This window comes from Apteryx rowi, unplaced genomic scaffold (genome assembly GCF_003343035.1).
Source record: "Apteryx rowi isolate R43461 unplaced genomic scaffold, aptRow1 scaffold_157, whole genome shotgun sequence".
Taxonomy (NCBI): Eukaryota; Metazoa; Chordata; class Aves; order Apterygiformes; family Apterygidae; genus Apteryx; species Apteryx rowi.
In genome coordinates this window covers 1081169-1105601 of record NW_020447830.1, presented here as the reverse complement: position 1 = coordinate 1105601, position 24433 = coordinate 1081169, and the positions used below count along the sequence as shown (strand labels likewise).

The following is a 24433-nucleotide window of genomic DNA, read 5'->3' as shown; positions in this document are numbered from 1 at the left end:
CGGCGCGGCTCAGCGCCTTGTAGCGCGCGTAGTCCTCGCGCCGGCCCACGCGGTAGCGCCGCAGCGCCCGCGCCTCCGCCAGGCTGCCCGCCGCCGCCTCCCAGCTCACCAGCTCCAGCCGCTTCAGCAGCTTCTGCTCGTGGTACTTGAGCTTCCGCACCATCTTGCCGCCGCGCCGCGCTGCGCCGCCTCTTCCGGAGGAGGAGGAGCGCTGCCCGTCCGTCCGTCCGTCGGTCCGCCCGCCCCGGCGCCGCAGCCGCCTCCCGCCGCGCCGAGCGCACAGGGGCCGCGGGTGCCGCCGCGGCGAGCGGCGCCGCTCCGCCCGCAGCGCGCCGCAGGCAGGTATCGGCTTGCTCGGCTGGGGCCGCCCCTGCTGCTGCGCCGTCTCACATAATGCCACCCTGGGGTTTTTTTTGCTTTTTTATTATTTTTAATTAATTAATTTATTTTAAGCAGATGGGCCGTGATTGCTGAACTGGAGGCAGCGGCGCGCCGCAAAGGTCAAACCCCGCRGCAGTGCGGCCGCGGCCTCCCAAAGGCGGCGAAGCTCTCGTAGGAGTGGGGCATCTCGGAAACTCACGGACCGGACGAGGAGCGCCTAGTGTCAGGGGATTACTGGGGGAGCGGGCGCTTTCTGGACCRCTCTCAGGCGCTCAGACCACGGAGCTTCACCCCCAGTCTGATCTCGTGCAGCGCAGCTGGATTTTAGGGTCGAGCCTCGGATCGGGCTGTCACGCCATCCCAGCAGCATTATTAGGAAGCAAAGCGATGGCAGGTAAAACCCATCCTGGCTGCAAGAGCGAGTCGCAGGGGCCACTTCTACATCTTCTGGCTACTGTGGGAAAGAGCATCTTCACCCTTCTGTCCAGACAGTAACTGCTTCCCTCTGCCTGTCCCAGGGTGAGACTGGAGCATTTGAGGCAGTTTAGAAGCGTGACTCCAAGGTGTGTGTCGGGGATGGTTAGTCCTTTCCACCAGCCTCTTCTGCACTCTTCCACGACTCTTCTGCTGTTCCTTTTCTCTCCAGTGATCAAGTCCAGGTTTCCTTGTGCCTCTTGGAAAAACGGCTGCAGAATTTTGTTGACCTTTTGCATGGGATCCTTCTCCACCAGATGTGTAAACCAGTTCTGTTTACCAGGGGGTTGCAAAAACTTCCCTCTGCGCCATTCATATGAGGAGCAGCTTTAGCTGGTAGCCTGGCTGAGAGGGAACTGTCTTCACATCTGAAACCCGCTGCTCTCAGCCTTGTGCTTCCCTGTTTGTGTCTAAGTGAGATCGCTGCTGCTGTGCACCACAGCGACGTGATCTCCTCAGTGCCGCCGCTGGATCCTTAGACAAGCATTTCCTCCCTGTTGACGCCATCCTAAGCTAGCCAGAGCCCAGAGATTTGGAAAGATTTGTAACTTTTTATTAAAGTAAGTGCATTAAAAACTCCAAAAGGCCCCCAGTGTCTAAAGTTCTGTTTTTTATAAGGACAAAAGGACTCTAAATACAGGCAATTTTTATCTGCTGAGCAATGCACACTTAAAATAAAGGATCTGAAAACATAATTCCTTACACCATTGTGTCATGGCAGGACAGGCCTGTTAATGCTGCAGAATCATTTGGGAGACAGACTGAAGAAAACCTCCAGGTGAAACTCTGAGAGAATGGAAGTGGGTTGAGTGTAATCACTTGAGTTTGATTTTTTCCAGGGTATTGAGACCAAAAGCCTTTCTGTTTGATGCATTTTCAAGAGCAGTGTGCTGTGTGATCCTCGGGATTTAGGAAATTCTTTCACGGAGCAAGTCAGATTGGATTACTCAAGCTTTCAGATCTCTGCTTCTCATAAACCTTTGACCTTCCTAGTCTGGACCTTTAGTGCACTGCATTTTTTTCAGTGTAAGTGATACGATCACAAATGTCAGAAAGGCCACTGAAGTCTCTTGATTTGTATTTTTCCCCAGGTTTGTCAGTTAAGGTGCCAAAAGAAATGGGGAGCAGCAACACCGAGAAGTTTTATAGGATCCCTGAAGGAAAAGGACCGCACTCTGTTGGATGTACAGACCTGATGACTGAAAATGCAGCTGAGGTAAAGCAGTCAGTTCTTCCTCCTTTTGATTTAAGCCATACCATTGGATTGACAACTTTTTGTAGTTTCACAGATGAATTAAACAGGAGGCCTTGTTTGTTTGCAGAGGCCCTACATGATTCATGCTCACACAGCTAAGCGTGCTTTCCCTGCTCAACATCCCAAAGCAGGACGTGTACTGGGCACAGTTCAGGAAACAGCATGTCTCCAGGAACTGACTGAGAGCGTGGCAGCCTGACTCATGGCGGAGGCAGGCCATGGACCAGTCTGACTATTTAACAGTTCAGTTTATCAAATTCTGATGCCCAGGAACATTCCCTGGCTTGGTTAATTTACAAGCGTAGATGTAGCATGAAAGTTGCTTCCTCCCTCCCCTACTATCTGTGCCTTATGATTTCCCCAGGCAAGATACTACAGAGAAACCATGTCCTCTTGGGACCCAGGGGGTTCCTCACATCTACTGCAGAGCTCCCTTCTTCATTTGGCTCCCAGGGAGACTCTGTACCCAATTTCCATGATTTTAGCTATTCTCATCACAAAGATCCTAACAGGATTTGTCAGGGCTGGGTAAAGAGAATACGCAGTGTTTGAGCTGCAGGGTAAAATGTGAGATGTCTTAGGGAAATGGTAACTACCTGTAAAAGAGCAGAATGTTAATTCTGCTATTGSTTAGTGCCGTAAGGGGGAGGCACCATGACAAGAAGATGGGAAAAGTAATAGCTAGCTAATGAGCTTGCTTATGGGTTTCCATTTCAAATTCTTTTGCTTCTTCATCTTCCTACGAGAACACTGCTGCATTTGCACTGTGGTTTTACTCCTCAGGCTAGCTAGGTATAGTGGAATTTGCGATTGGTTTGCAGTGGTTATTTGTATGTTTTTCTCTGCTCTCCTGTGCTTACTTTGTATGAGCACAAAGAAATGATTAGTCTCTCTCTGAAATCAGGCCATGGGTTTTCATTAGATAGAGAATCCGCATAATTACAGTTCTGTAAGAGATATATGATGAAGCTCTTTTCCTTCCAGCTAGTCACCTGGAGAAATTCACAGGGACTATTCTGGGATCAAGATAATATAATTACCAGCATGGATAAAGGTTTTATGCTTTCTTCCTTAAGGGTCTTTGTGGCAAGGACTGATTTAAGTTTGTTAATGGACACAAGGTTCATTAAACAAGCTTTTGGTACGCATTGTGTATGAGACTGATAAACTAGTATTTGAGGAACCTGACTTTATTCCAAAGCTTATTTTAAGTATTGTTCTTTTTGACCTTCTTGCCTTGTCTGCAGTTTTAGAGTTAATTTCCTTAAACCAAAAAACAGTTAGAGCCAGAAAGTGATTTCAAATCGTGTGTTGCAAATTCCCTTGCAAACCAGGAAGTAAGAATGCAAATTACACACACTTCATCTGCTGCGAGATCTCCTTTATGCTCTGCACGTTGGTACATTGTTGTGGTCCATGTAGAAAAAATACTGGTAAGGGGGAATGGAGAGTCCACTTGATTGTGGAAAGCTTGCTTGGTTTACAAGAAGACCTGGAATATGGACAGAAAGAGGAGACTGAAACCCATAATAGGAAATGGAGACAGATAAACCGCTGGTAATAAAATTGTATTTAGAGAGACAGACTGCTACAGACCCGTAAACATCCTGACAAGAAGAGGCTGGAGGGAAAAGAATGTATTACATTGCTTTGCTGTGCAACTGTCAAAGTGCTTTACTGACAACAGAAATATCCTTTTGCTTAGTTTAGACAGGAACACTGACCATGAATTTATTCCGTGTGCACAGGAGTTGAGACCATGCCTCTGACTCTTCCCACATCTTGTCTACTGGACCACACTTCCAGAAACTAGTCTCCAAGTAAAATCTGTCGTGCTAACCTGATGGAAAACTGTACTTCTAGGGGGTTTAGTTAACTTTTTCCCCTGTTTAGCAAGCTGAATTGGCTCAGTAAGGGATCCAAGAGACCCACTGATGCAAAGAAAGCAATGAGAGCTTACAGGATGGAGACAGTGGACTGTTAAATTGAGTGAACTGTGTCATCAGACGTAAGGGAGGCATAGTAAGGAAGACAGAGGAAAAGATTCAGCAAGATGCAGAAAGAAATAGAGCAGAGGTAGTGAATGTTTGTAATTAATACATCAATTAAATGGAGAGTTTTGAATTAGCCATAGGTTAACCTAGAAGTCATGTGCATCTCTACATGGATGCCAACAATCATACTACTTTGGTTCACTGCAGGCACAAAAAGATAGTAACATAGGGTTGGCATCAAAGCCTGTATTGGATAAAAATTTTCTCATGAGATTCTCTTACATCTTGAGCTGTCTTTCTTACATCTTAATCCTTTGTCATAGATGTTTTTGTCTTCCTTTTTCTCTGCAATACATTAAAAAAAACATTTTTTTTTAATCCCAGGGAAGTTTCTTGCGCCTGTATTATCCATCATGCAATGCCACAGAAAATGAAGAGGCACCATGGATTCCAGATAAAGAATATTATCATGGACTTTCTGACTTTCTTAATATGTACCGAATTGTGGGAGAAAGGCTTTTCCAATACTATGTTGGTATGACTGGTTTATATTTTTATTGACTAGTGAGAGGGTATGAGCTATAGGCAGGTTAGTGGCCTCACTGCTGTGTGAGCAGTATGTTATTGCTGCAGAACTACAAGGTAGTTTTTCCTGAAGAACCGTGTTTGGGAAGGGTTTGTGTAGCAAGGCTCAATATCGAATGTGACCCAGCTCCTCAGGCAGACCAGCAGTCCCTGACTGCTGTAACTATCAGAGTCTGGGAGATTTGCTGTAGTCAGAGTGTGGGTAAGTGGCAGGATCCACTGGGGCAGGATTTAAATCCCACAGAGAAATTTGCAAATGTACAAAGGTCAGATAGATATTAAACTCCGAATATCAACCAGACTCAGATGCCTAACAATTCTTGAAAATCTGTTCTCTTAGGGTTTGAAAGATACATAGGCCTTGTGCTAGGATGTGGACTGGAGGAGGAGGAGAAAGAAAGTGTCTTCTGCCAAGTAAAAAGTATTCATAGAATAAGATCCCCATTTGCCTTCTGCATTTTAAGATTTGGTAACTTACTCTTCAGATGACCTGAGATCAGTGGTCACCACTGTGGTGAGAAAAACTCTTGYGATCTCTTCCCAAAAAAACAAATGTTTTTTCTCATGTAGGTAATAATGACATGTTTTGTTTTTTTATCTAGGTTCAGTGACCTGTCCTGCAAAATCAAATGCTGCTTTCAAGTCTGGAGAAAAATACCCGCTCCTCGTTTTTTCCCATGGACTCGGAGCTTTTCGGTAATTCTGCAGTTTGCTGCCAAACTATTTTTGTTGTCTATGAAGATAACAGCTTCCAAGAATGGTACTGAACAGCTTTTCAGCAGAGGGGGTTAGATCCCCATAGAGTTAAAACAGATTTTGAGAGCAGGCTGCTCAGTATCAGTATGCCTCCACTGCAATCAATGCCAGCAAATGGAAGCAGAGGCTTTGGTTTACTGATTTCTATTTCTCTCTTTTTTTTTAGGGATGGAAGTATTTACTGTGAATATTAGCTAGTTAATATTTGGGTCTTTGAAGATGCAAAGCACCAATGTGCTACTTTTTTAATCGTTAACATTTTTTCTTCTAAACAGGTACTGAGATAGTAACAAGGTATTGTGGAACTTAGAAGACACTTAGGTGACTGACATACAAAAGCGTGCTCTACCGGCCGGCAAAATAAAACAAGAAATACTGAAATACAGCTAGCACATATGTGGCTTAGTCAATGTTTAAGGAGCCATGTAAAAATAATTATGTCATGTGTATAACCAGAGTGTGGTTTTGATTGCAGGACTATCTATTCTGCTATTTGCATTGAGATGGCTTCTCAAGGTTTTATAGTTGCTGCTGTGGAGCACAGGTATGTATACTGCATACTTTTGAGTTTTAATTGAAACAAACTTTTTCATACTGTTTCACTGCTGTGATTTCATCTTGTTAGAAACTGTCAGCAAAGTCTGAGATCTCGTGTTTAAAAAATACTTGGTTTGACTAGAGGGTTGATTTTTCTCAACAATGGCCTTAATTAAGAAGAGGCAGAATAGGATGTTATGTGTTGTAAAGTACATTAAAAAAAAAAAAAAGCAAAACTAATATATCCTTCAAACTCCCCTGTATTTCTGTAGTTCAACTCTTCGCTAAACAAAGGGAAATGAATTTGAAGTCCCTGACTGAAAAGACTTGTGGTAGATATCTGATGAGCGAGTGAAGAGTTAACAAGACTGAAATGTGTGACAATATCATTTGTCATTCTTAAAGCATACTATTTTTCTCTCTATTATTAGAACCTGGAGGATAGAAAGGTTGTGGGACTTTTGGTAGGGTTAATTCCTTATTTAGAATCTCTTATCTACATCAGTTATAACTGCAGTAGCACTAAAGTGGGAGCCTGCATTTCTTGAGATAAGTATAAAACTTCGAATGACTTCTCCCAAACCAAATGGAATATATCTTCAGAAATAACCTTTTGTCTGTATTACAGAGATGAATCAGCTTCAGCAACATATTACTGTAAAAGAAAGTCTGTTTCTGAGCCACAGGAAGAGTCTACATCGAACATGGAGAAGGAGTGGATCTACTACAGGAAACTAAAGTCTGGAGAGGAAGAACGTTCTTTGCGTCACAGACAGGTACTCCTCACAGACCTGTCCTCTAGGAAGCGAGGCAGGAACGGCATGTATTTAGGACTGATGAAAGCTAGGACAGTCTCTCCTTTTGGCTAGGTCTTGAAGTCTACTGTCAGCATAGCTGTGGGTCAAAAGCACTGTTGGGTATGATTTGCAATTGATGAAGTTGTAGTGGCAAAAGCCCTGAGTGCAGATGGAGTTACTATTCATTTTGCTCATGGAGAGGGATGTTGGCCAAATATACAGGTGGATTTGCAAGGAATGAAGTAGCTTGTACGTGGGAATATTGGAATATTTGGGCAGGGAGGTTCTTCCATGTAGAAGGTGAACTCTATATTGAAGCCAAGTACTTCTTTAACCTGACTCAGTGGATATATAAAAACGCACAAAAGCCCTATAGTCCTGAAAATGCGAAAGCCAACAACAGCTTTCTTCACAGCATAAACTGCTTCCTCAGTGAAGCTTTCCTGTGAGGTTGCAGTGTCATGCTTAGTCAGCTCTGGCTGGTTCTTCTTTGTGTGACATGTTSTTCTTTAAGTGACAGAGAGTTGAATTCAAATGTTTGTGTGGCCTTGGGCTTGCTTTAGCTTTTATTTTGTTTACTGTTGCATAGCAGGGTGAATCATTTCTGCTCAAAGGGGAATGACTGCTGCATTATCTTCAATACACTTTAATCCAGTTTATAGCAATGTAAACAAATGCAGACTTGCTGATTATATGCAGCATCCATACTAGACATGATAGGGCTATACTGACAAGCTCTTCCAAGCATAGACTTGCCCTTTGAAATATGGGAGTGGTTTTTTCCACCCAATCCAAGCCCAGCAAAAGCCAGCGGAGTGTTTCTTTTTATCTCACTGGGCCATACAGACACCAGTACAAGCGACCTTTCCTGTGTCCATGCAACATCCTACTTACGAGCCTAAATACATAATGTTCGAGCTTGTAAATAGCCTACAGGAGCTGTTGCCTGGAAATTTTACTGGTGAAAGTGAAGAGGTTTTTTGAGAGATTTACTTGAACTTCAGTGATGAACAGACATTTTGCTGGCTGTCTATGCTCTGTGGATCGCCTAGAACACTACTGTTCTTTGATTCTTTTTGAAGCTTTTCTTTTTAATAAAATCTCAAAATCAACACCACTTCTTATACTGACCATTTAAAACCAGTATTTGCAACAGCTCTTCTGCAGTTTTCAAGAATGCATATGTACATAGAACAGTAAGGGCCTTGAGACAGATTATTTTGGGTTTATCCAGTGTAAAGACAGTTTCAAAGCTATTAAGTGGTATAATGACGTTTGCTCATCGAAGTGAGCACAAGGGGGAGCCGCAAGTCAGCTTTCCTTGCTTACATGTAAGCGATGCCTTGGCACATCCCCACAACCTGTTAGTGACAGGATGAAGGAGCTGAAGGTCTTTGGCATATGCCATGGATATAAATTCCTCCTTGTGTAGGAAAAGATCAGCTTAATCTCTTTGACCACCAAAAGTCAGCTTTGCTGTTTATCAAAACTTGACAGAGTTCCGTTATACAGATCAAGGCTATGCTTTGGTATAGTACTTACCATATCTGTAACTTAGGGAAAAAAATCAGACTAATCTTGTGTCCAAAGGACCTGCAAGTTTAGTCTGGTAATTCCACTGCTCTGTCCTATCTTCTCTCTCTCCCTAGGTGCAACAGAGAGCACAGGAGTGTATCAAAGCCCTCAATGTAATTCTTGAAATTAATTCAGGAGAGGAAGTAATGAATGTGCTTAATTCAAACTTTGACTGGAATCTCTTAAAGGTGAGTGAAAGGCAGTGATTTCATTTTGTTAAAAGCCTAATAATGTTTCTGGTTTCCCTCTTACGTTTCTAAACTGGTTCCTGTATACTGTTCTGAAGATCACACTTTAGATTTATAAACATATTTTCAGGTCACCTCAAGCTGGATAGATAGATTGGTAAAAGCTGGAATCATGCTCTTCCTACTTCAGTAGTGTCTGGTGTCTAAAAAACTACTCCACAAAGAAAAGATTGGGAAAGAAAGTCTCTTATAGCATCTGGATTTTTTTGACAGGATTCTGTTGATACTAGCAGAATAGCTGTGATGGGACACTCTTTTGGTGGTGCTACAGTTATAGAGAGTCTCAGCAAAGAAATTAGATTCAGGTAAGTATGTAAAACAAAGGCAAGGGACGTTTGGCACTTGAGAGGTTGGGGGCGGAGGGGAAAGGGCCTTACCTAAGATCCCTCGACCACTCATTAGCTCTTGAAGAAAAGTTTTGTTTGCCATGTACCGTTTTCTCAACTCATGTTTCTTTGAAGCCTGGGAACTAGAACATAGCTGTATCATGTTTTATCATGATACTATGGGACCCTGCAGAAGCTCCAGTGCCCAGCTGCAGCTGGTAGTGGAGACCAGCAAATGAAATGATGGGCTACTCTTCCCCCAGATTAGAAATCATTTTGAAACAAACCCATCTTCCTGTTCAGTGTCCTAGATACACAGTTTCTCTTTCCCACGTTTGCTGCAAATCAAAGCTTCCATACAAAGCTTTCTACCTCTGTGACAATATCCAGAAGTTGTTTTTTGACAGGTGTGGCATTGCACTGGATGCTTGGATGCTTCCAGTAGGTGATGACATTTACCAGAACAGCGTTCAACAACCACTGCTTTTTATCAACTCTGAAAAATTCCAGTGGGCTGATAACATCTTAAAGATGAAGAAGCTTGGCTTCAATGATACAAACAAGAAAATGATCACTATCAAGTAAGTATCAGGAATCCATCCTTTGTCTTCTGGTTGGAGACAAATCTCTGCATACAAAACCTGCTCTCTTGTTGGAGCTGTTCAGGCAAGCAATTGCATATACCTGCATGGAAGGAATGCAGTCATTGCTATCTTGAGGCCCAGGCTTTCACTGCATGTTTTAATTAGATGGTAATATGTCTCCAACAGTAGAGACAGACACCTATCCCAGAGCAGCCAGTAACCCCAAGTTTAGGATACTCCAAGGTGTACATCCCTGCCCTGTGGCACAAGTTTCACTCTGAACCTCATGCATCATCTCTGTTTGAACACTTTAAATACACTTTGGGTGCAGCTGTGCACTCAACTAGTAAAAGCACAGCTTACAGGGAATGGACTCCCATATAATCCACCTGTACTCACAATAGAGAGGCAACTTGATGATCCTGAAGTTTTGTCAAGCCTACTCTTCTATCACTGCTGCAGTTCTAGTGACTTACAGCAGCATGTACAAAACCTGCCTCCCTTCTGTGGTTAGGACAGAGTTTATTGCTACTCTTGCATGCTCCTGAGATTAACCTGCTTTATTCTACCTGTTAGAAAATACAGGTATAAGATGCGTGACTGTCTTTGAAGACGACTTTGCAACACGTCATCTTTTAATCAGAAGACTCTATTCTTATGAGGCTGTTAAACATTTTCTGTTTGCAGAGGGTCAGTACATCAGAGCTTTCCTGACTTCACCTTTGTGAGTGGAGAACTCATTGGAAGATTTTTCAAATTAAAAGGAGAAATAGATCCAAATGAAGCTATTGATATTAGCAATCATGCTTCATTAGCCTTCCTGCAGAAACATTTGAGTAAGTATCTGTGTTTAAGTATGGAGTGACTCAATGCTTAATTATTGTGAAACTTTTTATATAATCATTCTGTTTAGAACAAGATTGAAAATGAGTATTGCAGAAGAGTTTAAGAACCACCACCCAATTCCTGTTCTTGTTCTAGAGGTTTGTTAAAGTTGCTTCTGTAATCTAAGTGACTCAGAAGAGGAACATTTGAGTTTTAGTATATTTGTTTTAATATGTAAGAACAGGAATATCAGTTTCCATGCATAAAACAATGTTCCCATACTYTGAGTTGTTTCATTTACAAAGATGAAATAAAAAACCCTTCAATAATCCAGTCCTATAATCTGATTTAAGGTGCACCTTTATAAGAATTTGACTCCTTAACCCATTTCTTTTTTTTTTTCCCTCCCATATTTTATAGGTCTGAAGAAAGATTTCARTAAGTGGGATTCTCTTGTGGATGGCATAGGACCCAATGTTATTCCTGGCACCAATATTGATTTGTCTCCAGCTCAACCCGAATAGCTGATACAAAAGCTTGTAAATACCATGGACATCATGACACTAATGCTGACCAGATATTACTGTGATATAGGATAGCGTTAGTCACCTACACAGCTTTTGGGGCGTGGAACAACAACAACAACAAAAAAGCATCAGGCTACACTGTCAAAATGTAAAAAGGCTTTTAATTCAGATGAATTAATGGAATTCTTTGAAATACCGTAATAGGATAACCTCTGCTTTCTAGGAAGCTGGAAAAAAGTCACTTCAGGTGGCAACTTAAACATTCTTTCTGGTTTTGACTTAAAACCAAGTTTACAAAGATAGGTTAAGCATCAAGGAATTCAACTAAAGCCAAGCTCAAATCAATTTGCATCCAGCAAGCCTTTTTTGCAGTTCAGTAACAAATGAAAAACTTTCTTCAAACTACCTGAAGTATTTCAGCTATGCTCTGGCAACAAATGCGAGTAAGAGCAGTTTTTTGCTCCTTCTAGCTAGTGATCTGCTAGTGGAAGACGCTCTCCAAAACTGCCATCATAAAAGTCACAATGAAAGCCAGAGAATATAGTTTAAGATAAGAGAGAAGGGAGTTTCTGTTCTGACATACAACTTTTCATATGAACTTACTCCACCTTCATTTTCAAGATCTGGGTTTACTGCTATACTCAGAGTGTTTCCCTTCCAAAAGCTGCTAGAATGGCCAGTCCTGTTGTAGCTACCATAATTTTCTTTAGACCAGAGCTTTAAGCAGGGCACTCCTGGTTAGTCTCTCTAGTGTCAGCAATACTACTGTAGGCAGTATGGAAGAGACATTCCTCACTTCTACTGTTCCTATTAAAAAGGGCTATGTGATGCCCCAGGCAGATTGCTTGACCACCTTGATGTTATAATGCTCCACATCCTTATCCCTAGTTAAGGTATTAGCACTGCTGTCTCTAGCTATGTGAAGCAGGAGGAGTTGGCTTTGCTAATAGCTAAAGCAAGGCTCTGGTTCTTGGAATGAGATTCTTTGAAGCTGCCAGGATGAAGAAGGGCTGTTAAGTGAATAAGCATGGCAAAAGGGGGAAACTACATCTAACTGTAGCCTATTTGCTTCAAAGTAAGGTTACAGACAATAATAGAACTGGAACAAGCAACACAGTTAACCTAAGTTAATGTAATGAATTATTTATATAATCTGGTGATCTTAACATGAGACTACAACAACCTCTAAGGTCTGTTTTTCAGAATTTAGTTTCTTAATTAAATTCTTTCCAGCCCACCACCGTGTCTTGTCTCTAAGAGAGCCAAAATTTGCAAGTGTTTCTTATGGAATAAGCAGTAGCAGTTGAGATCTGTGATACTAAGGAAGACTATCATGTCAGAGACCTGGAATTCTTAAGTCTGTAGCTCTCCAAAAGAGGGAAGAACCTATAGTATGTAGTAGCATGCAACAGGACTCTCCTACCAATAAAAATCCCTTTTCCTCATGTGGAGGAAGAAGAGGAGAACAAAAGGTATGAACAGCTGCAGCTGTTTAGGGAGAGGTCCCTACCACACTATGCATGCAGCAGAACTGTTTTACCAGTTCTGCTTCATATTTACAGGAAAGGTTTTAGTTAGCACAGTTAAGGACATGTCATAAAAACACTATTGTGGGGTGTTTCAAAGGAGTCCACACAGCTGACAGTGCTCTAGAGGACTGCTTAGGGTCAAAACAGAACTGGTAACTGCAAGATATGCATAGCTACAACTAACAGCAGTAMAGCTGAAGACATTCTGTATGCACACAGCATATGGACATACGCATACAGAAAGGGAAAGAGTCATTAATAAAAAAAAAAAGGAAAAAGGACAGCATTTCCCAGCACAAGCTTTATTCCAGCTTCTTCCATTGCTTAATGAGAGCACCAAATTTAAGACTTCAAACCAAAATAACTTTGTTCCCCAAGAGAAAAAAAATATATACCCTCAGCTTTTGTTAAAAAAAAAAGAAAAAAGCCACTATTTTAAACACAACTTTTCAGAAAGTGAACATCAGTAAGCAGTAGTGTAACACAGTAGCCTATACAGTAGCTCACAAGAAACCTTTGTTCAAGGAAAGCCCACTGACAGCTCAGTACAAGTTAGTGCACACAAAGGTTCAGTAAGAAATGCCAGTCAAAGGCTGCACATTCTTATTTAAGTAAAGAAAGGGCAGCTTTGTTAAGATGCCAAGCTGACAACAAAATGGTCTACCAACAAGCACTATTCTTTGACAGAGAAGTATGGTAGTGACAGGCATTTGTTCAATTATGTAAAAGAAACATTCAGAAAGTTATTTGCTTATATTCTTGCTCTCTCAAAAAGACATTCCTGGGAAAGTTTGTGCACATGGGTACTTGTTCAGCATACTGGTGGACACGTAATGTCACTCAAGTTTCAGGAATGCTGGAGGACACAAGGATCTTCAGCTAAATCTGAACTGCAGCCRGTTTGCTTTTCTAGAAAGAATAAAAAGATTACACCCATCAAGGTGTTTCTAGAAGCATATACAAATGCATTGATATCTCAAAATAGCTCTATACAGCTCTACAAAACTTCAGGCTTATCTACATCCTGGACCATATTAAAGACTACATTTCTGAAAAGTTATTGTATAATGAAAAACAACTGCAAGACAGTTGAAATAATCAAACTGCCCAAGCAGATTAAGCGAGCACTGTTCCCAGATGCTAGTTTTGAGTTAAGCCATTCCATCCCCCAGCAGGCTTAATGTGAGCCACTGAAGGAGGTTTTTTGCATTCTGTGGACTGAATATATTCTGTTTAAACTGTCTTTACAGCCAATGGCCCAAGTGTTCAGCAAAATTCAGTTTGTACAACAAGGGTGCGTGACTTCAGCTCATGTTTACTATGAAAGACTTGCTGAGAGGGTGCATAAGGTTTAAAAAAATACACAGAGTTTTTAAGAACAGACAGAGGTTGAATTTAGACAGCAACAGTTAGAAACTCAAGAGGAAAAAATACTGAAGTGGTATAAGAACCACAAAATATATATATTTGAAAACAGAAACAGCAAGATCAAGAACCACCGTGCATTAAGGAGAAACAAAGGCACACACTTCCCCACCTGACTGGTACAACTGTCTGGTGAGCAGAGTCTCAGCAGTTTTTACATCAGAGTAGTGACTGTATTAACATTTAGCCAGGACTAAAATGCTAGTAGGCTACCTACTATGTTTATTAACCAATACGTATTTGCTGTGTACTTGCAAGTTGCATGTATTTTCTTGCAGAGTTTTTGTGCACAATGAAAGGTGTTACCTCAAAAGTGACACAGTACAGGGAGGATTTACAGGATCTCCATTTTAACATTTTTAAAAAGTTCTATGATCTACTTAGCTGTCAAGCAAAAAATAGTTATCAGTTGCAGGCTTCATTATTTGCTATCCATAAACTAGAGAGCTTTTAGCACAGCTGTATGTAAATACAGTTACCAGTCCAGTCACTGAAAATGCAAATGCTACTATTATATAATGTTAATTCAGTCTCCTTCAGGCCAACGCTGGAAGAGGTTGCCCAGAGAGGTTGTGGAGTCTCCAGCCTCGGAGATATTTAAAACCTGACTGGACATGGCTCTGAGCAGCCTGGTCTAGCTGACCCTGCTTGGGGTAGCAGGTTGGACTAAATGACCTCCAGAAGTCCCTTCTAAACTCAACTACTTTATGGTTCTACACATTATATGAATATTGCATAACCAAAAAAAAGCCTCTACTGGCTTTGCTGGTACACAGAATAGATACTTGGGTTCTTCAGTAACACTTCAAAGTTCCAAGTAGTATTAAAGATTTACACGCACTATTCACAAACTATCTTTGCAACAATTAAGATGGTGTTATTTCAGTTTTAGAGTCAGAGACCATGATCCACTTAGGGATTTGGGCATTCAAGTCCAAAACTGCAATCCTTAACATTTCTGTCCAGCAGCCAGTCATGTCTCAGAAGAGCGAGCGAGCACGCACGTGCAGGGGGAAGCATTATGGTGGCTGCCCATGCCCAAAGTCCTACCAGAACCTATACTCTGAGCATACCTCTCCAGCTTGTCCACAGGGCTCAATGCACTAGGTTGAATAAATACATGCTAAACTGATTTCTACTCAAGACACAACAGCAGTTTTCATCACCTATAATCACTGTTAAGCTGTGATAGTATATGAACTAAAGTCACTAAAAGAAATTATAGACACAGTATTAATTAGAAAAATACACAATCAATAAAAGGCATTTCAAATGAATTTTCTAAAATAAAGTATTTACTGGAAAATTAAAATGCATCCAAAGACTGAGTACGCAAGCCCTTTGGTAGATTTAAGGTAGTCTTACCTTGAAGTACTGACTCCTTTAGTAAGGACTCTGGTAAGGTATCTGGTGCATGGGTAACTGCCTAAACAAAGGGGGATTCTGTTAGGAACTGCAGGCACAATTGCCAAAATAGTTTTCTGTTGATGCATTTCTCTAAATGCTAGACTAACTTGTTACATCAGCACTGCTGGACTCTTACTCAGCACTGTTGTCCTGCTATAACTCACTACAGATGCCTTTTCCCTTTTTTGCTTCCAGGCAAAAGTTATACATAAATAATGAACTGGAAATTCATTCTGCTATCATCTTCAGTAACATGGCTCATCAACTGAGTTTTAGATTCTAGACACGAATTCTTCATTGCTTTGTGCTTCATGAACAAYGCTTCAAAACCTCATTATTACTTCTATTACTAAGTAATTAGGAAATACTTTTCAAAATGGACCAGTTACATATTCTGCTAGCATGATTTGTGAGAATTCATGCATCTCAGCATTATTCTAAAATTCTTGATTAAAAATAGTCTTCCAGTAACATTTCTTCATTCAAGCACTGTTCACTAAACTATCCCTAGACTGCATTCACTGTCCATAGTCCAAATGGCTGACAGTTTTATTGGCTTATATAAATCTTTAAGAGGTCATGTTGTCTTTTGTTCTCTAAAAGAGAAATACTTTGCCCTTCTATTCTCATGGTGACACATTAATCACAGATAAACTCAGAAAGCCTTTTTTAAAAGTCTGTTTTTTTCCTTTCCCCTTCTTTCCCCCGGTTCTCAGCTACTACACCACCATACCTCAGATGGTCTGCAAGCCCAATCAGGAATACCATTCCAYACATTCTCAGGATCCACAATCTCCTCACTGCCACTGGAAAGATTCAAAACCTGTACAGACAGAGCCAACTCATATCTAGCACAACTGTGGATCCTGAAAATACACTCAGTAAACGCACACTCTACATGACACAGTAGTGGGCAAAATACAATTGAGGATTCACTAGGTTAGAGAAAGCTTTGAACTCAGATATTCCAAGGAAGAACAGATGTGTAAGAACTAACGGTTAGCAAAGCTGAATATCACTACTAAATGTGATTCTGTGGATCAGGTTCAAATATTTCACATGCAGTTCCTGCTAAAGTACCCCAGCTCAAGGCTTTTTAAACTGAGAGGATCCTAACCCAAGCACCTGGGGAGACTAAGGCTGGAAAACACATTTGATGCCTAACTTGGGCATTAGCACCAACACTCATCTACTGAATGTAGCTAGGTTGAGCTTTAGACACTCAAGGAACTCTATTAGCCAAAAAGTTGGCTTCTGATCTCAGACATTCAATCTTCAAAAAAAGTTACTTCTATGAAATGATCATTTGGATTTGTAGCCTTAAATTATAACTTAAAAGTGATATCTATATATAAAATATATATTTATAAGTAAAAATTAGTAGGTACCTGAAGAGAGTTTTATTTCTCATTTACCTATTTATTCCACAACTTAGGGAACAGCAGTAGAAGGCAGCTCGTTATCTTACAATTAGTATTAAAGTTAACTCCCTCCAGTCACCTTGACAGAGTCGCTCATTCAATAAAGATATATTTTTCACTGAAATTGTGTATTRTAAGTTACACTATAATTAAAGTTTCTTCCTAAACTTCTATTGCTCTAAGACTAATTTTCCAAAGTGCCAATAAAATGATACCAGATGTCATGGGCATTTAACAGTAATAAAGCTGCACAGCAGAACATTGACCTGCAATGCAGAGATAACAGAACTACATGGTGGGGGCAGGGGGAAGTATACATCTTAAAACAGAGATTTGTCTCTGGTTTTCTCCACTCAGCTTAAGGGAATAAGACCTGAATGAGGTATGAAGTGTTGACATATAGTATCCACTCAGTATGAGGCAACTGTTTCTATGTAGTCTAGAGGTCCAGAATCAGCATTTTCAATACTAAGTATTTTAATTTCAGTAACAAACTTCTGCAAAATAATTCAGGTTTGGAGGAAGACAGAAAAAGGACCAGTTCTCATGAATGCAGAAAGAGCATTCAAACCATACTTACCCTGGTACCTTTTTCAGATACCTCCAAAATGCGAGCCTCGCACCACTTCAGAGACGTCCACACCATGCATTTGGAACCGACAGCAAAGCCCTTTAGATTACAAGCATACTCACTGTGTTCTACAAAAACGATGACATATCAGTGAAAGAGGGGGTGGGGAAAAACAAACAAAAAAGCACACTTAACTGCCTCACAACCCTGTTCCCACTCCCCCTCCCTACCCCTTCCAAGCTTCTTGCATTTGATAGTTAAAAAGCTATCATCCTCAACAGTCCTGAAAAGGCATTTCTTGTTTAGAAATAGTTTTCCATTTATAAAACTGTTAACTTCTCAAAGTAAAATTATCGCCCATTAGACTGTCACATTACCCATGAGACACTACACACATTCTGGTGTCCACAGCCCTTCAATGAATGCTGAGGTTAAGACTAAACTAAAGCCCTAATAGAGTATTAGGGAATAAAAATCTGTTTTTCCCCACCAAAAAAGTTATTTTCATGTTTGAATGTATACTACATTTTGGTTAGCTAGCTCCTTTAAAAAAACAAAAGGAAACAAAAAAACAGATAATTCACCTGCACAGCAGTCAGCCAAGTTTTCATTTTGCTTTTGTCCTATTTCTTCACCCACAGGCTTACAGTCTAAGGACTGCTCATTTAGAAGTTTATTTCCACGTTCTTTAAATGAGTCAGCCAAGTCTTGTTTCATCCATTCTTCCACAGAACTGCCACCTTGCTTTTTTTGCCATTCCCTACATTTCTCAATTTTGCAGTCACATGATTTTACAGTGCAAACAGGCCTCTGATTCGTCAAGTCTGCTGTAAGGAATGAAAACTGACTTCTGCTATTTGCAGAAGTTTGCAACAATCTCTGTTCCAGCCCTAACAAGTCCTCATCTCCATCCTCCTGAGAAGGCTGCACATCAGGCAGCACCAACTCGAGAAGCTGCTTAATTTCAGCACCTAGCATTAACTGCATGTCACAGGTCTCTAGTTCCAGTTGTTTCTCAGCTCCACCACCAAACAAAGACAACATCAGGGTAGGATCTACTTCCATCCAATCATTTTGCATAGCTTCCACTTCATGAACCCCAGGCAAATCCAATTCCAGTGCCTGCGTCTTATCTTCCAAAGAAAGTTGTACATCAGATGGGAATAATTCTAAGGTCTTCGCTCCATCGCTAACTGAAGGCACCAAGTTCTCTCTCTCATGAAGCGGTGATGGTATTTCGAAAGATTTCAGAGCTGCCAATTCCCCTGTCTCATCATTCAAGCGTGGCACTTCAAGTGATTCCAGCTCCAACATTTTCTCTTTTGCTTCACTGCCTGGAGTTGTCTGCATTTCAAGTGACTCTAACTCCAAAGCCTCTTCTGTTTTTTCACCAAGCAAGGACTGCACTGAAAGCGACTCTAGCTCCAATATGAACTCTTTCAGATCATCATATGAAGAGTGCATTTGTAATTGTTCCAGTTCCAGTAACGAGCCTATTTCATCCCCCAAAGGGGGCTGTACCCGGAGCAATGGCCATCCTAGCAGCTTTTCTTGTTTATCTTCCAGGAGAATACTGACTGCTGAAGCAGCGCCAATYGGTTCTGCTTTCAGCTCAGCATCCTCTACAAATGGTACTTCAGATAGCTCTTGTTCTGCAGCTTTTGTGTCACTCCCCAAAACACACAAAGAACAATATCGTGTTGGTTCTAGCGACACATCATTATCACTCTCTTTTTCAGATAGAGGGGTCTCTTTATCAAAGCTGTTTTGATGTTCAGCTGTTTTACATTCATCATCAGCTTTCACAGACATATGTTCTTCAACAGCTTCCGCTGTTATGTTTGCTTCTACATTGTTCTGAATGTCTCTTGGATGTAACTTCTGTGTGTTCAAATGAAGTAATGCACCYTGCACAGCACTTTTATCTTCTTCCTGCAGTACTTGACAAGTAGCTATAGTTTCTTTTTCAAGACAAAGATCCATATTATTACTTGACGCCATGTTCTCCTTTAAAGGGTTCTCAAGGTTTAAGAAAGCTGTGTCACCAGTTCCTGTATTGGCCTTCCAAAAACATTTCATCTCTTCATTAATACTCTTCCCACAAGTTTCCAGCTCGACAACAGACAGAGGAACTTCAGAAGCTTTATCTTCCCTACTTTCTATTACTTTAGCTTCTAATAAGAGTTCTACAGTCATACTGTAGAACTTATCTTCTGCTTCACTAAGCCATGAGCCCTCTGAGGAATTAAATCCTGACAGACAGCAAGGAAATGCTTGATTAGGTATTTTGAGCAATTCACTTGGAATTTGTCTGACCATCTCCATGCCAACAGTTTCCTCAGTTCCATAATCCACATATTGAACAACTAAATTGTCACCTTTTATGTTGCTGACTTTTGCTCTGTAGTACTTCCCATCTTCACTGTATTTTGCTATACAAATATCGCCAGTTTTAATAGATCTGCAATCATTCATAGAGTTTAGTCCAAGATTTTCAGCTTCCTTTATTTTCTCCTCTATGTATTTTATGTTTTCTGTATCAGCACCCTGACTCCAAAAATACTCAGGACCTTTTACTACTGTGACATAAATTTTTACTGTTTGACCTGCCTCTGGTATCTTCCAGATAAATGATTTATAACCACTTACATTGGAAGTTTCATTTTGCTCATTAGGAGGCAAAGGCTCACACACATTCACCACTTCAGCACTGTTTTCTCTTTTGTCAAGTACTTCTGTTGAATGAGATATTTCCCTACTTGGGAGGTTTTCATTAACTAAATCCACTGTTATTATACCTTGACTGTCACTGAGAATAACTTCCCATTTATCCTCAGCTTTCTCTACAAATTCACATGTTATCTGAACTTCACTTGTTCTCTGGGAGAAGCAAAGCATTGCTTTCTCTGCCCAGTTTGTAGGTTTTTTACATTTAAGTCCACYGAGTAAGCAGTGAATACTTATTGCTGGAATAGATGATGAGTCTTCAGGGAGTCTACACACTTGACCAACATTAACTACTGAAGTATTACCATAATCAATATATTGTACACTAATCAAATTATCAGAAGTCTTATCTCTTACTACAGCTCTATACCATAAGCTGTCTTCTGAATAAACAGCACTGATTAAGTCTCCTGCTTGCAAGAGTTGTCCACAAGGGTTCTCCACTCTTGTCTTACTGTTTAAGCTTTCTGAAATACTGTTAAGTTGAGACTCGTCACTTACCAGTTGAACATAAAAATCTGAAGGATCATTCACATGAGAAATGTACACTAGCACTTTAAGAGCTSGCACTATGTTCTTCTGAGGTAGATCAGATATGTTTTTAAATGGTATACACTGGCTTTCAGTATCAGATTTAACATAAGATGGTTTATCTTTCTTGATAGGGGAAAAGCAGTCTCTATTCTCCACTTTATTTAGTAACAAAGCATCTTCATTATTGCCATGCTTTTCAGACTCCAGTAATTCAGCTGCCAGTTCTCTCTTTGTAACAGTCTGGAAGAGGTTTATATCTTTTCGTTTTAAGTGCATTTTGCTACTCCCTTCTCCTCTTCGGGCTCTAGGGCTCCGCTTTTTTCTTTCATGAGGCCTTCCTGAGTACAAAGATGATGATTCTGCAGTCCCATTCCTCTCTTTCACATCTGCGTTTCTAGGGCCTGAAGTTTCATTTTCTGCATGCCTACACAGCTCTGCACTGTTTGTTAATCTTAACCCCTCCTTCAGTTTTGCATTAATTTGAGTATTACCATCAAACAACTCAATCAACAGTTTGCCATCAGATTCCTTTGCCACCACTATTGCCTTTAATTGCCTTTCTAAGACAGCTTGTTTAAACCACATTGTAGCTTCTTTTGGAACAGTAGACATATCAGACAAAGAACACTTTATGGCCTGCATTGGCAAAAGCAAGACATCATAAGCACTACTGGGTATAGGAAGCAGATCTTCTTTCCTTACCAGCTCTGTGTTCCCAAAATCCACAAAGAAGACTTCCTTATTAGGTTTTGTTTTTGTAACTACTCCCCTATACCAGTGATTGTCAGTATACCTTGCAAGGCACAAGCTTCCAGAATTTTGCGAGGTTTTTGAACTAGTCACTATTTTACTTAGATTACCAATGTTTTCTGTAAGCTGTGCCAAGACATCCGTACATCTTGCAAGCTGGCAGTAAAATTTCCATGGATCATCAACATGTGTAATATAAATGTCTTCCTCACTCCCAATTTTGATATCATGCATAGAATAATAGTAAGAATGAAGCTGAACAGAGGATGCCAGAGGTTTTTGAGGTGATAAAGGTCTAGCCAAACCTCTTTCTATCAGAAACTGGCAAGCACTCTGAAAAGGTGTCATTAAGTCCACAATATTAAATAGCTCTTTATTGTTTATCGAAGCCAAGGCAAATATTGTACACTTCAGCTCCAAGTGACACGATGAGGCATCAACAAACTCCTGAAACGCCAGAATTGCTTTTTCATCCCAAACAAAAGGATCCTGACCTTTTGGTTGGATTAAGTTGTAAAGGCTGCACCTGAAAGCCTGAGCCTTTAGGTTAAGAAAGTTTTCATTAGTTGAACGGAGATTTGTTCTCGAGACCAACTCTCTGTTGCCATAGTCAACATATATCACTTCTACATTTTCTGTAGAAGTAACTTCACTAACAATTAGAGCCCTGTACCATTTTTCATCCTCCGAGTATTGGGCTAAGCATACAGGATTTGGCCAGATGTGTGGGTGAGATGAATTCTTACAATACTCCTGAATTTTGGCCATTAATATCTTAAGGTCATGACAATTTCTACTTAATTGGCACCAAAAATAACCAGGACTTTCAACATATGATACAACTACATTAACTGTACTTCCAACTTCTAATTGACCTCCATAAGAACCTGGCTTCATTTCCAGATAATTCTGTGCAAGAGAGGAGGGCTGGTTTTGCGTGCCTTTACACTTTTTCTCAGTAGGAACAGATTCACTAATCTTTGAACTGTGAATGGCAACAGGACCATCTTTGACCAGAGTCATACAAGGATTTAATGCTCTATCATTTCTCTTTGGATCAGATTCTCCTCCAAGTCTTTCCATCATATTTATTCGGTTTTCCTCCCCAGCACATCCTGCAGATGAACCTGGCCTTGCAGCCTGATCAGATGATTTTTGTAGTGTCTCAGGTATTTCAGACCTCTGGTATTTAGCATATCYTCCCTGGGTCATGATTTTACTTACACTTTTCTCTCCTAATTGGGATTGGTCAAGAATTTCAACCACGTATTTATCACCCTGTGTGCCTAAAACATGAATCCTTAATCCTTTATTCAGCACAATCTTTCTGAATGCAGACACAGATTCTTCACTCCAACTGCCCCTCAGAGGAGAGGTACCTGCCAAACAACACTTCAKAGCCAACGCAGGTAGCTCCCTGAACTGAGGGAGCAGCTCTTTTACCTCACCACCATCTACAGTTACCACATCGCCTCTGTCCACCAGATGTATTTCTATAGCACTGTCCAGTACCCTGGTGATTACAGCTCGATGAAAGGCACCATTTTTCCTGCTGGCACAAAGGGATCCAGGCTGCAGGTCCCGTATAACATCATCCGGGTTTGTGGCCTGGGAGTAAAAATTCCACATATTCTGCATAAGCTGGCTGAAGAGCTGGTGATGCTCCTGGAGCAGCAGCCAGAACTCAGATGGATCTCGGAGATGGGAGATCTGCGCATCATAGAACGCGCCTAACTTCAGACGCACGCCAACTATAGGAACAGACACCAAATGTCTTTGCATTAAAGCAACAGGAGGTGCTCCTGGTGGCAACCCCAGATCTTCAGCTGTGGATTCTACTTCGAGCTGCTCCCGAGTCTYGGTTTGCCTGACCTGCATAAGGCTGCTAGCCAGGCAGTGAGCCTGCACCCCAAAGAGACTGTTCAAGTTCATGGCATCTTCACCATACAGGCTCACATAATAGAGATGTTCAAAGGAGTTAAAAGTTTCAATGTGAGCATTCACTCCCTTGCCTAACAACAAGGCTTTCAGTTTGCTGATCTGGGATAGGGACCAGCCATGACCCCCATGCGAGATACCCTGAAGGGCACACGGGTAAGTTACCACTGGCATGCGAAAACACTCAACAGGCAAAAGGCGCAGGTTAGCAGCTGTCACAAACTCTTTCCTGCCATAGTCCACAAAGATCACCTGGGCCACTTGTTGGTCCTGCTCCCCAGCAAGAACCTCCAGCAGGAGAGCTCGGTACCAGTGGCCACCAATGCCACGGGCAGCACAGGGCGAGCCCAGTTTGGGTAGTAAATCCTGCTCCCAAGCGGCTCCATCATAAAGCTGGTGCATGGTATCAGAAAGGCGATGGATCTCCTGGGACAGGCTCTGCAACTGGCAATACATGTGGTGCGGGTCAGAGATCTGGGTCACTAGCACAGGCTCTGTCACTCCCAGCTGAAGCTGCGGGTAGAAGTAATCCAAGGCAGGCGACACAGGTTGATACAAAGGGAAAACACGGAGGAGCTGTGGCACTGCAGAAGTTACGAGCGGATGAGCTGGAGGCTGCAGCTTGACCTGGTTCTGCAAGTGGGCATGAGCCAGACAGTGCTTGAGCATCAGGCAGAACCAACTGGGGGTGACCTGCTTGGCCAGGCCCAGGTGGTGCATCTGAGTCACGAGCTGGGGCAGCTCAAGCACTATGAGGTGCTGCGGCATCATCACTTCCCGCACCAGGCCAGACACCTCCTTGCCGTGCAGGTAACCAAGGAACTCCACAGCCCTCGTTGTGCAGGTGGAGACCAGCAGGTCCCCACAGGCCACTGCCCTGCCACCTCCAAAGAGCACCAGGTCAGCCACGACGCAGCCCAGCACTTCAGGCGGCAGGCGGAAAAGCTCCTCAGGGCCCCGTGCCAGGTAATAGGCGGCCGCGGGCACCGTGCGGCCCTCATCGAGCAGGAAGACGCGGTACTCCCGGTCGCAGCAACTCACCACGCGGCAGCGGTGCCAGAGGCCCCCCAGCTCCACCAGGCACAGCTCCCCGGCGCACAGCTCGGCTCCACCGGCTGCTGGTCCGGTGGGGTCCGGCGCGGCCGCCAGGCGCGGCCCCGCCGCGGCCTGGACATCGCGGCGGAGGCGGGCGTAGTCCTCGCGGCGCTCGCCCAGCAGCCCCCAGAGCCGCACGACGGGCGCCTCCGGGTGCGCGTCCGCGGCGCAG

At 42.0% G+C, this 24433-nt stretch overlaps 3 protein-coding genes across 8 annotated transcripts in view; 1 reads left to right on the top strand and 2 right to left on the bottom strand.

The window, feature by feature from the left end:
• IMP3 (IMP3, U3 small nucleolar ribonucleoprotein) overlaps window positions 1-186 on the bottom strand; it is an 857-nt gene extending 671 nt beyond the window's left edge. Inside the window, exon 1 of the mRNA XM_026059405.1 lies at window positions 1-186. This exon is cut by the window's left edge and continues 671 nt beyond it. Within this exon, the coding sequence (XP_025915190.1) occupies window positions 1-163 (163 nt within the window). The 5' untranslated portion in view covers window positions 164-186.
• PLA2G7 (phospholipase A2 group VII) overlaps window positions 1-12101 on the top strand; it is a 20502-nt gene extending 8401 nt beyond the window's left edge. For 2 of the 6 annotated variants that reach the window (XM_026059402.1, XM_026059404.1), the window contains exons 2-11: window positions 1947-2071; window positions 4489-4639; window positions 5292-5385; window positions 5921-5989; window positions 6611-6758; window positions 8429-8542; window positions 8816-8907; window positions 9336-9509; window positions 10200-10348; window positions 10758-12101. In XM_026059402.1, coding sequence (XP_025915187.1) covers window positions 1973-2071; window positions 4489-4639; window positions 5292-5385; window positions 5921-5989; window positions 6611-6758; window positions 8429-8542; window positions 8816-8907; window positions 9336-9509; window positions 10200-10348; window positions 10758-10861 — 1194 coding nt within the window. In that variant the 5' untranslated portion in view covers window positions 1947-1972 and the 3' untranslated portion in view covers window positions 10862-12101. Of the gene's footprint in view, window positions 1-283; window positions 343-407; window positions 1416-1447; window positions 1634-1946; window positions 2072-4488; window positions 4640-5291; window positions 5386-5920; window positions 5990-6610; window positions 6759-8428; window positions 8543-8815; window positions 8908-9335; window positions 9510-10199; window positions 10349-10757 lie in introns of those variants that run through there. The other 4 variants (XM_026059399.1, XM_026059398.1, XM_026059400.1 and 1 more) reach the window with 4 other exon arrangements.
• The window catches only part of TDRD6 (tudor domain containing 6), a 13973-nt gene continuing 1092 nt past the window's right edge, over window positions 11553-24433 (bottom strand). Inside the window, exons 2-6 of the mRNA XM_026059386.1 lie at window positions 17802-24408; window positions 17227-17345; window positions 15959-16048; window positions 15184-15244; window positions 11553-13302 (exon numbers count right to left, since the gene is read on the bottom strand). Coding sequence (XP_025915171.1) covers window positions 13241-13302; window positions 15184-15244; window positions 15959-16048; window positions 17227-17345; window positions 17802-24408 — 6939 coding nt within the window. The 3' untranslated portion in view covers window positions 11553-13240. The remainder of the gene's footprint in view (window positions 13303-15183; window positions 15245-15958; window positions 16049-17226; window positions 17346-17801; window positions 24409-24433) is intronic.